This window comes from Glycine max, chromosome 4 (assembly GCF_000004515.6).
Source record: "Glycine max cultivar Williams 82 chromosome 4, Glycine_max_v4.0, whole genome shotgun sequence".
Lineage (NCBI taxonomy): Eukaryota > Viridiplantae > Streptophyta > Magnoliopsida > Fabales > Fabaceae > Glycine > Glycine max.
The window spans coordinates 34,031,499-34,044,558 of NC_016091.4; the positions used below are offsets into that span (position 1 = coordinate 34,031,499).

Below are 13,060 nucleotides of genomic sequence, written 5' to 3' on the forward strand. Positions count from 1 at the left end.
TTTAAAACTGAAGATTCAAGGAAAATCAAACGATAATAAGTTTTTACTTGAAAGTCTGATTGAGTCCCATAATATATCGAGACGCTCGAAATTAAAAACGAAAGATCCTAGCAAATTCAAATGGCAATAACATTTTACTCAGATGTTCGATTGAGTCCCATAATATATCGAGACACTTGAAATTAAAAATGAAGGCCTGAGCAAATTCAAACGGCAATAACTTTTTACTTGGTTGTTCGATTAAGTCCTGTTTTATATTGAGACGCTTGAAATTAAAAATGGAAGACCCGAGCAATTTCAAACAACAATAAGTTTTTACTCGGATGTCTAATTGAGTCCCATAATATATCAAGACGCTCGAAATTAAAAATGGATGACCCAAGCAAATTCAAACAACAATAAGTTTTTACTCGGATGTTTTATTGAGTCCCGTAATATATCGAGATGCTTGAAATTAAAAATGGAAGACCCTAGGAAATTCAAACAGCAATAACTTTTTATTTGGATGTCCGATTGAGTCCCATAATATATCGAGACATCGAAATTAAAAATGAATTATCCGAGGAAAGTCAAACGGCAATAACTTTTTACTCGGATGTGCAATTGAGTCCATTCATATATCTCAAGAATCAAAATATAAAATGGAAGACCCTAACAAATTCAAACGGCAGTAACTTTTTACTCGGAAGTCTGACTAAGTACTGTAATATATCGAGATGCTCAAAATTCAAAATTGAAGCTCCCAGCAAACTCAAATGGCAATAACTTTTAACTCGGATGTCTGATTGAGTCCCATAATATATTGAGACGCTCAAAATAAAAAATAGAAGACCTGAGCAAATTAAAACGGCAATAACTTTTTTCTGGGATGTCCAATTTAGTCCCATAATATATCTAGATGCTCGAAATAAAAAACAGAAGACCTTAGCAAATTCAAATGGCAATAACTTTTTACTCGGATGTCCGATTGAGTCCCATAATATATCGAGACACTCGAAATTAAAAATGGAAGACCTGAGAAAATTCAAACGTCAATAACATTTTACACGAATGTCCGAATTTGTCCCGTAATATATCATGACGTTCGAAATTAAAAAAGAAAGCTCCCAGCAAATTCAAACGGCAATAACTTTTTACTCGGATGTTTGAATGAGTCTCGTCATATATCGAGATGCTCAAAATTAAAAATGCAATCTCTCAGCAAATTCAAACAGCGATAACCTTTTACTCGGATGCATGATTGAGTCCCTTTATATATCGAGAGGCTTAAAATTTGAAAACAGAAGCTCCGATCAAATTCAAAATGCAATAAGTTTTTACAAGGATGTCAGATTGAGTCTCAAAATATATCGAGACGCTCCAAATTAAAAATGGAAGAATCGAGGAAAATGAAACGAAAATAAGTTTTTACTCGGATGTCTGATTGAGTCCCATAATATATTGAGACGCTCGAAATTAAAATGGAAGACCCGAGCAAATTCAAACGGCAATAACATTTTACACGGATGTCCGAATGAGTCTCGTAATATATCAAGACGCTTGGAATTAAAAATGGAAGCTCCCAGCAAATTCAAATGGCAATAACTTTTTACTCGGATGTCTGATTGAATCCCGTCATATACTGAGACGCTCGAAATTAAAAATGGAAGCTCCCAGTAAATTCAAACGGCAATAAATTTTTACTCGGATGTCTGATTGAGTCCCGTAAAATATTGAAACGCCTGAAATTAAAACTGTATGATCCAAGGAAATTCAAATGGCCATATCTTTTTACTTGGATGTCCGACTGAGTCCCGTAATATATCGAGATGCTTGAAATTAAAAACATAAGACCCTAGAAAATTCAAATGACAATAACTTTTTACTCAAATGTATAATTGAGTGCCTTTATAAATAGAGAGGCTCAAAATTGAATACAGAAGCTTTGATCAAATTCAAACGGCAATAAGCTTTTACTCGGATGTCAGATTGAGTCCCATAATATATCGAGACGCTCAAAATTAAAAATGAAAGATTAAAGGAAATTCTAACGACAATAAGTTTTTACTCGGATGTCCAATTGAGTCCAGTAATATATCGAGACGCTTGAAATGAAAAATGGAAGACCTGAGCAAATCAAAAGGCAATAACCTTTTACTCGGATGTCCGACTGAGTCCCGTAATATATCAAGACGCTCAAAAATAAAGAGAGAAGACCCTAGCAAATTCAAACGGCAATAACGTTTTACTCGAATGTCTGACTGAGTCCTATAATATATCCAGATGCTCGAAATTAAAAATGGAAGACCCTAGCAATTTCAAACGACAATAACTTTTTACTCTGATCTCCGATTAAGTCCCGTCATATATCGAGACGCTCGAAATTAAAAACAAAAACTCCCAGCAAATTCAAACAGCAATTACTTTTTACTCGGATGTCAGATTGAGTTCAATAATATATGAAAAATTTTGAGGGGTTCCATTTTCTTCACAGAACAGTTGAAAACTTGTCATTTTCAAATTCTCCCCCATAATTACTTCTAATGAAGTAACACATACCCCTTTTTCATTTAGAACAAGTTTACAAAATTTAAAGAAGATATCAAAAGATTCATCCTTGTGGTTTAGGAATATGACCCATGTCCATCTTGAGTAATCATCCATTTTGACAAGTCTATACCTCTTTCCATTTATGGACATAGTTCTGGTTTGACCAAATAGATCAAGGTGTATCAACTGTAAGGGTCTAGAGGTGGAAACAATATTTTTACAAAGTAAATCATCCTTGTATGACATACTTGGTAGACCTCTTACAAGGTTGTTTTCTACAGTTTAGAGATTAACCTCCAACTTGCATGACCAAGTTTTTTATGCCATAGCTAGTGATTTTCTTTAATAGATAGTAGGCAAGATACCTTTTGATCCGTGAGATCTTCAAGTCTAATTTTGTAGAGGAGACCCATCTTTACATAGGACGACACACTCATCTTTGTTGAAGGAGACATTATATCCACTATCACATAATTGACTTATGCTCAGTAGATTGTGTTTAAGACCCTCAACAAACTGAACATTATCAATAAAAGGATAGGGATGAATAATTTACCTTACCCACTCCGGTTATTTTTCCTTTTTGATTCCCTCCAAAAGTGATTGTTCCACCATGATAGGGAATCAGGCATTGGAACCTACACCTTTCTCTTGTCATGTGTCATGAGCAGCCACTGTCCTGATACCATGACATGTATCTGCTTCCTGCTATCAAGGGCATTTGCAACATAAACAATCTTTTTCTTAGGTACCCAAATCTTTTTGGGTCCTTTTGTGTTATCCATAAAATTATTGATTATACTCTTCTCAGGTCGATCTTTACACTTGGATGTCATATGACCAGTCTTAACATATAAGTAGCAAAAAATGGTGTCTGTATCATGAACATATACCTTTCCATCATATTCATTTTTAGATTTTTCTGATGAACTTATATAATATCCTAACAGTTTGTTAAGATTATCCGTTCCTTTGACAAATTTGGCTAATGTTGTTTTCAAGGTTATAATTTCCTCATGAATTTGACAACATCTTGAGGTTGACCCATAACATCTTGATTCTTCAAAAGCTTATCATTGAAGAATTTCATACATCTTTTGCAATTCCAAGTGGAACTATTAAGAAAGTATGGGCAAAGAGTGTCAAGCAAGAATTAAATGAACTTGTTCAATGCATTTGACCCAACCATAATAACATGTGTTTAATTAAACACATGTTTACACTAATTTGGGATAAAGATGGAGTTGTAGAAGGATTTTTGTGACAAAACCACTCAAATTCAGGTCCTTGGGATCTCAACTATACATGGACAGGTTGAAATTATGCTCAATTATGTTATTTTGGACCGAAGGAGTGCTTTTATGGTCAACTAATGTATTTGGATGAATTTAGAGTTGAATAAGTTGTATAAAAAAGTTGTGAGCCTTTTCATTAGCCTAGTAATTGTATTGTTACATAGGGATTTAATGTCTAGTAATTACCTAGGTCAACACTTACACTATATAAAGGAAAAAATACATTGTATCCAACACCAAGTTGAATGAAGAAAGTATTCTAAACAATTCAAATTTGTGACAATTTTTCTATTTGGTTCTTCTTAGAACTTTTTTGACTCATTAAGGTTTAATCATCCTTGTGATGTCTCCAAGACTTAGGGTCCTTGTTTCTTATACTCAAGGGTCCAAGTGGATCGCTAAATTTGATTGTTAGCTTTCTTAATGTTGGTGTAAGTGCTTGAGTTTAAAGGTTCTTAGCCTTCTTGAGTTCACATTAGATAATATTATTATTAATAATAAATATATTATTATTGAGTACTAGGACTCAACGTCCTTGCCTTTATGTTTCATAGGACTCAGTCCTCTGTCTTTTTTCATAGGACTCAAAGTCCTCTATTTTTATCTTTCATAGGACTCAACATCCTCACCTTTATGCTTTCATAGGACACAAAGTCCTCAGTCTTTATGATTTCATAGGACTCAAAGTCCTCTGTCTTTATGTTTCATAGGACTCAACGTCCTTTGTCTTTATGCTTTCATAGGACTCAGTCCTCTGTCTTTATGTTTATAGTACTCAACGTCCTCTATCTTTATGTTTCCATAGGACTCAAAGTCCTCTGTCTTTATCTTTTGTAGGACTCAACATCCTCATCTTTGTGTTTCCATAGGACTCAAAATCCTCTATCTTTATTTTTCATAGGACACAACGTCCTCGTCTTTATGCTTTCATAAGACTCAATGTCCTCTGTCTTTATGTTTTCCAAGACTTCAATGTCTTTTATCTTTTACATTTTCAAAGACTTTAATGTCTTCTGTCTTTTACATTTACAAGACTTTAATGTCTTATGTCTTTTACATTTTCAAAGACTTCAATGTCTTCTGTCTTTTACATTTTCAAAGACTTCAAAGTCTTCTGTCTTTTACACTTTATAAGACTTCAATGTCTTTTGTCTTTTACATTTATAAGACTTCAATGTCCTCTGTCTTTTACATTTTCAAAGACTTCAACGTTTGCTATCTTTTACGTTTGCCAAGACTTCAATGTCTTCTCTTTTACGCTTTCAACGACTTCAATGCTTTCTGCCTTTTACATTTTCAAAGACTTTAATGTCTTCTATTTTTACGTTTTCAAAGACTTCAATGTCTTCTGTCTTTTACATTTTCAAAGACTTCAATGTCTTTTATTTTACGTTTTTCAAAGACTTCAACGTTATTTCGCTTTCATAGGACTCAATGTCCTCATCTTTATATGACTCAATTTTCTTGTCTTTGTGCTTCTTAGGACTCAACGTCCTCTGTTTCTATGCTTTCAAAATCTTCAAATGTCTTTTGCTCTTATGCTATGGGACTCCAGTGTCCTCCATTTTATGTTTTCTATGACTTCAAGGTCCTCTGTTTGATGTTACAGGACCACAATGTTTTTTTGTTTTTCGGATTTTTTTTTTTTGTTTTCTCTGGTATCCGGCTGAATAGCCGAGTCGCTTGAATGAAATTAGTGTCATTATCTTTACTTATCTTTTCATTCACTGCTTGATCAAGGACTTCTTCACCATAATTCTTCATTTGATTTACAAGATTTAATACCCTTGTGAAGAATTCTGAAATCCTTTCACTTGACTCTATTTGAATCAACTCCTACTGCCTCTTTAGTGATTGAAGTCACACTTTCTTGACTATTTCATCACCCTTGAAGCACACTGCAAGAGTATCCCAAGCCTCCTTTGTTGAACTGGTTTCTTGTATTTTCTCAAAGATATTTGGATCCACACAATGGTGGATCAAAAACAATGCCCTTCCACTAATCTTTAATTCTTCTCTTTAAGCTGCTATTTGCGCCTTAGTCGCACTTTCACTCGATGCTTTAATTCCTTTCTCAACAACATCAAGCACACCTTGAAATCTGAAGAGAACTCTCATATGAGAACACCATCTATCCCAGTTCTTGATTCCTTCAAGAATTGGTAGATTCCCAAGAATGCCATTGTTTCCTACCATGGTCCTTCAACTGGAACGTGAATTGAGTTGCGCAAATTGAACCAAAAACTCTGCATACCAAACTGTTAGAGCCAATTGAAGGAGATGAATAATAGCAATCTATACTTTTGAAAGAGTAATGAAAGAGATGTTGTTCTTGGAGAGAAAGAGAGACTGATAAGAGTGTATTGTATCATGGGAAATTTTCTCATACTCAAGTGTTACAACACAATTCCTTTTATATAGATCAAAACATAGATGGTGGTTAGTTATAACTACCACTCTCAACACTTCATTATCTGTTATAACAAATTTTCAACTACTTAACACCTAAGACCAAATGATACAAAGTTGTTTAATTGAATTTTATCATATTTCTACATATATATGCTTTTGTATTTGACATCTTGAACGTGATTCCAGTGAATAGATAAAACAGCAATTTTGATTTACTTCACAATCCTTGGGAAGTTCCAGCCAAAATAGATGTCCTTGAGAACATTTACAAAAATGATAACACTCATTTATGCTACACAAAATTTTCACTCGTTCCTTATTGATCCTTGTGCATTGGCACTTTGTTGGTTTGTGAAACCAAGAATGTATACCCTACATACGTCTTCTAAAGAATAATACTATAGGGACAACAATCTTTTAGCAGTTGATTCCACACAGCTTGGTATCAGGTCCCTTATTCTTAAGGACAAATGGATCAATTCTTACCCATAGTAAGGAGAAAATAGAGGCCAATAGGACTGACCAAATCACTACAATGGTGGGTGTGCGGTTTTGTCGACCCATCAAACCTTTAAGGAATGGATAGAGATGGACAATCACCCAGAAGGAAAAGAAAAGCTTTCCAAACAGTGGTCCCCAGGATTGATACCCATTGTTTATGGCATCTGAGATTCCAGCAACAACACCAACAATGTTAATGATCAAGATAGTGGTTGGAGGAATCAAGAGAGTAGTCCACTTAAAGGTATACAATTCTCCAAACTCTTCATCATCTGTTGCCTTGGATGTAACAGTAAAGTTAGTGTCAATTCCAGCCAGAACCTTTAGCAGACCTTGTATCACAGCAAAGAGGTGAGCTGATACACCACCAATGACCCAAAACTGCTCATTTCTCCACCATTCCTCAATGCTCACTCCACTCCATTTCAACTCAAGAATACCAGTTGCAATGATTGAGGAGAAGAGAGCAACAAAGTACAAACCAGCAAAGGTGCTAATCTGGATCATCAGCAATAAAAAAAAATTATAATTTTATAAGCATGTCATGTGTAGCAGGAAGGGATAGAACAAGATTGTTACCGGTGGCATGATGAATTTGTCAGTAAGCAAGCAAACTGCTGGAAGAATACAATAGGCAACTAGAGGAATGGAGGTGAATGGATAAACAGTCGTGTTTGCATAGGCAAATCTCTCAAGCCACTTTAGCTTCTTTTCCTTGAAGCCATACCACAGAGGGCAATGGTGACTGAAGAAAATCTCAATGGAACCAAGTGCCCAACGAAGAACCTGGTTGAGACGATCTGACAAGTTGATAGGAGCAGTACCCTTGAATGCAGCTCTCTTTGGCATACAATAAATGGACCTCCACCCGCGGCAATGCATCTTAAAACCTGTTAGAATGTCTTCTGTGATAGATCCATAGATCCAACCAAGCTGCACATTTGAAAAGAAAAAGCATGAATTTGATTAGCTAATTGTCCTAATTAGAACACATCAAGGAGTCGTAAAATGCATGTTGTTAGTGTACCTCAAGTCCCCATTCAGTTTTATCTTCATATCCACAGCTGATCACATGAATGGCTTCTTTAAGCAGGGCAGCTGGACTTGAAGAAGGAGGCACACCACCCTCTTCCATCAAGGTAGAAGTCACAAAAATAGAGGATTGTCCAAATTTCTTATCAAAATTCATTTGGGACATCAGCACCTCTTTGTCATCATCCATCCCTATTAGACATGTCACACAAGGTTAGAGCAGGTAAAAGGGGAAAAATAACTTGTGATTTAAATCAAAACAAGAACCTTTTAGTCTTGCAGCCTCTCCATTTGCATTACTCTTCTCCTTATACTTCTTGCGGCTTCCAAAACACGGGCAGCAGTCACAGCTTACCATTTTTGGACGCTTGGGACCCTTGGGAGGATTATAGCCATACAAAGCTTGCCTCCTGAAAACACATCCAGTCCCCACATATACAGGACCTTGAATACCATCTAGACCTTTCATGTTAATCTGCAAAAAGACAAAAAAAGAAAGGCGAAATGATCAAATATTTCTGCCAACAATGTTAAAAGAATCCTGTTTGTGGTGAGTTTCTTACATCAAAGAAAACTGTGTTCCTGTTGGCATAACGATCATGTGTATCAATACCATCAAATCTTTGAGGAAACTGGACATAGCAGACCTTCTTCCCAGTTTGGGGGTCCATCAAAAAGCACATGGCCTCTCGGGCAGCCTTGCTGTTATTGACATAGTGATCACAATCCAAGTTTAGCATGAAAGGAGCATTTGTGAGAACGGCAGATACCCGAACCTATAAATGACAACACTTATTAGTAGGGTCATCAAATAAAGGTGAATGAGCATGATGATGCAAGTAGCAAAAGGTGCTCAAAAACTCTACCAGAGCATTCATGGCACCAGCTTTCTTGTGGTGTTGAAAGCCAGGCCTTTTCTCTCTGGAAACATAAACAAGACGAGGAAGCTGGTTTCCTTCGGTATCAAGACCCCCACTGCTACCAAGAAATACTTGAATCATACCAGGATGATCCTTAGTGTTGTTCCCTGGCCATGGTGTCCCATCCTGCATGATCCATCCTCCCTGAGGAACTTTCTGGGCCTTTGCAACAAGTGCATTGATCCTAACCTTAAACTCTTCGTATTCCCTCTGTCATGCACCCAATTCTCAGTAAATCAATCATTGTTTCTAAACTGATTCAAAAGTTAACATTCTTAAAAGAATACTGACCTTCATAGCTCGGCGCTCCTTAACAAAGGTGGGTTGCACTTTGTCCTTTAGGTAGTCAATCTTCTCACTGAAGTACATCTCAGGTGCCCGAGGTTCTATGGAAAATTTCTTACAAAACGGTACCCACTTCCTAGCAAACTCTGCAGTTTCTGATAAGGACTCAAATGTACACATTGAAGCTCCATCATCAGAAATGTAGCATGATATCTTATCAACCGGGTAATCCATGGCTAAGATTGAAAGAACAGTGTTTGCTGTAACCAGAGGAGGTTCCTTCATGGGATCCACAGTACTAACAAAAACATCTACAGGAGCAAGCATGTTTGGTTCACCTTCACGCTCATACCTGATGGAAAGACGGTCAAGGTAGGTCTCTCTATCAATGGGAAACCATTTGGGAAACTGATCCAGAATCCATGAAAAAGCAAACCAGATTTCACATATGATAGAGGTTAGCCATAGCCCCAGTGCATCATGTACTGGGTTCATGAGTCTATATCTGAGGAAGAAAGCAAGAATAACAAGACGTGCCACAATCACCATTCTATATGGATTGATTTTGCTGGATGCTATTGGTACTTTCCTTGACAGTGGTTGTCTTGCTTCATCTAACCTGCAGTCAATAATTGACATCCACATTATATCATAGTTAATTTATCAATAACTTCTATGAAATGCAGTGCTGGAAGCATACATGGCTGCATCTGGATCTTCATCGGGTTCTGGCCCCAAATTGCCTTGCTGCAATTTCCAGTCATCCATTCTATCTTTCCATCCATCTTCTTTCTTTTCATCCCATCTTGCACTTCCTGCATCAATCATCATAGTATAGAAAAATTATACATTTAAAGGTTGTACTTGTACATATTCAAAGGTTTCCACTAATGAAAGAGGCTTACCAGGTTCAGACACTGGATATGGATGCACTCTTTTATGCAGTGAAGAAGATAACATCTGATCCCCATAAACGTTAGATGATAATGGGAACTCCCCACTTACCTGCAATGAATGCATGCATGAAGAGTTTTAGTTATTATTGAGCATGAGCACAGCACAAGTTAGTTAGTATATATAAGGTGGAGAGAAAATTGTGCAAAATTAAGCTTACAGGCCTGGAACGACCACCAGCAATGACAGGTGTTGGGAACTGGGAATTCTCATCATCTTCAGGACCTCTTCCATAGCTCATCTTCCCATGAAGCATGGCTTCTGCAACCTGCCCATGCTTGTTCGTTTGCTCATCAATATTGAATTCATGCTCAATATCATCCACATCCTCTTCATCATCATCTCCCTCCACTCGGGGGCTCCCTTAATTAATTAATATAATAATTAATAATGATCAAACGTTGAGTGTCGATGTGAAAAGAGAGAAGATCTTATTCTTTACCTTTGAGACGCTTGTATCTGGTTTTGCACTGTGGGCAAAGCTGGCTTCCTTCTCTCCTTTCATACTCATAGCAAGGCCTGCACACTGGAAAACCACACTCATTGCAAGCCACAAACAAATCTCCATCCACCGTGAGTCCCACGCCATCACCACAAATCTCACACACTTGCCCATCCAAGTTCTTCAAAGCCTTGGGCTGCACCAAACCCACATAATAAAACTGTTAGTCTAACTAACTGTTCCATGAAAACACACAAAAAACAAAAGATTACCTCTTCATGGCCATGAATGACAACTAGCTCATTGCGGTTATGTGACCCAGCGACCAGTCCAGCGCTGGCTTCCATGTCTTAGTGACTGAATGGGACAATGGGAATGATACGACACAAATTAAGGTGAGGTTGTGTGATCAAAGGTTTGTGTTTTATGAAGGAAGATTGGTGCGTGCTGTTGAAAGGCTTGGTGTCCCTCACCTAATGTGTCCACATAAGGGTGTTGTTGTTGGTTGCAGGGTCCCCATTGCCTTAAAGCTAAGCTTCGTCTATTTTTCAACCACCATGCCTTTGAAGCCTTCTCCAACAGCCTACGTTGCTGTTCCTTTCCTTTTCAAGCTTCCAACAAATTACAAGGCTCCAACTAATATGCCTTCTCCATGTTATTTTTTGAAAAATTATTAAGTAATCCTCTACCATATAAATATTACCATTTTTATGGTCTCGTCTAATTTATGTGACATGTATTTAAATTTTTTAATTTAAAAAAATTAATAATATTTAATTCATATTATATGATTGGTTGAAAATATAAATTAGGTAATGATCTAAGATCATCTGATAATTTTATTGTTGATCTTATTTTTTAAGTTTATTTTTACAATATTAATATTGGGGTTGGTGGTACAAGCTTAATTAAATATGGCCTCTCCATGTTATTTTCACCCTTTGATCTCATTTGTAAGTTGATTTTTCCACACTGTTAATTTTTCGGTTGGTCATAAATCATAGTACGTACAAGATTAATTACTAGCGGGTAAGATGTGATAATGTGCCAAATCAGCCTAATGTTGAAAGCTTGACTGATGTGAAAGGATGGTTTATTTGTATCAATCAATTTGAGTTTTTTTTTCTGCTTTGATGTTTTGTTAGTTGCAGAACAAGTTATTTAAGGAATTTAAGAAAAATATTTATCAAACGAAAATAACTTAAGGTGGAGGTCAACTGGGTAATTAGAAATGAAAAAAGCAACCGCACGTAGTCATAAAAGCCTTGTTTTCTAAAGATTTTTAATCATTAATTTACTTTTATGGTCAAACACTTTTTCTCAACATGGACGAATGAAATTCATATTTATCTCACATAACGTATAGTTGTGTCTAGAGAAAGTACATGTTCGGCGATTAGAAATTTAATCTCCAGAAGCCATTTCGTACTACACCATCCTTAGTAGATCACAATTGATATACATCCATATGTGTATAGATGGGTATCCTCTCATATTAAAATCAACTAATTGTTTTATTAAAAAAAATATCTATTTTAATTATTTTAAATGTATCTATTTTAATATATATATATATATATATATATATATATATATTAATTTAATATAGTTTCACCTATATTTAATTTGTATGAAGATAGTACACTAAATTTGACATAATATATGATCATTTAAAAATTCAAAATCCATTATCGTATCACAATCGACATTTCAAGATTTCTTAATATTCGAAATTAAACTCACTCATAACTTCAGTTATACGTTAAGAGTGAACTAAAATTAAGAAGCAGGTATCACACATTGAAAATATCAAATTATCATAGAAATTATCACGTTGAAATTAATTTTTCAAATGTCGAGTGATTGTTAAACCCAATTTTAAATCCAACTCCAATATCAAGCTGTCTTGATTTAGACATTGGCCAAATTTTTTTAAAATATTTTACAATTTTGATTAGAGCAACTCTCGAGAACCTTTGTATTTTGAAGGGTTTTGGTACCCATCCACATGCACCAATATATTAAAGACACTTCATTTAATGAAGACTTCTCAATGTTTTGTGAAAAAAATTCAAATTACAATTTAGTTATTTCTCTTTTAAATTAATTATAACTAAATTGCTAAAATAAACATTAATGAATAATTTTAGATAAATAATCATATGAAATAGGATTTTTGTAAATAGACAACAATATCATAAAAAAAATCCCAAAAAAAATCAAGTCCTAGGCCGTCCAAGACCTCTGCGTTGGCAGTCCCATATCTGCATTTTTGTGCTGCGCGCGATTCAAATGAGAAACTCGCACATTCTCTCGATTGAAAATGTTTCTGGTGATCTTCTGTAATTTTGGTGATCTAAAACATTTTGGTTTTGTTTGGTGTTAAAAATGACAGATAACTGTTGGATTTTCATATGGCTTGAAGTAACAAATCTGGAAGATCCATCTCGAGGTTGAAGATGATAAAAAAAATGAAGTAATCCCTATGGAAAGTATAAAAAATGATGTTGCATAGCATAAGTAGGCGTCTGGTGTTGGTAAATTTCGTTTTTACTTTGGTTAGGTTACTAGTTCGATTCTTGCAGCGATTGTTTTAGAAATATTTTTTAGTTCATTTATTAATTTTGGAAAAAGATATGGATCACCTGGGATTTGAACCCCATCTCGGGGAAGAATTACCAGTTAATCCA

General features: G+C 35.6%; 1 protein-coding gene across 1 annotated transcript; it reads right to left on the bottom strand.

The window, feature by feature from the left end:
- Positions 1–6,340: 6,340 nt before the first annotated feature.
- On the bottom strand, positions 6,341–10,822 carry LOC100799375 (cellulose synthase A catalytic subunit 7 [UDP-forming]). Its single transcript, XM_003522878.5, has 12 exons — positions 10,643–10,822; positions 10,371–10,566; positions 10,089–10,291; positions 9,880–9,979; positions 9,675–9,789; positions 8,981–9,593; positions 8,636–8,899; positions 8,333–8,545; positions 8,037–8,244; positions 7,765–7,961; positions 7,317–7,670; positions 6,341–7,235 (listed from the first exon to the last, which is right to left on the bottom strand). Exons 1-12 carry the CDS (start codon positions 10,715–10,717, stop codon positions 6,654–6,656), a joined length of 3,120 nt encoding a protein of 1,039 aa, XP_003522926.1. The 5' UTR covers positions 10,718–10,822; the 3' UTR covers positions 6,341–6,653.
- Between the last annotated feature and the right edge of the window lie 2,238 nt (positions 10,823–13,060).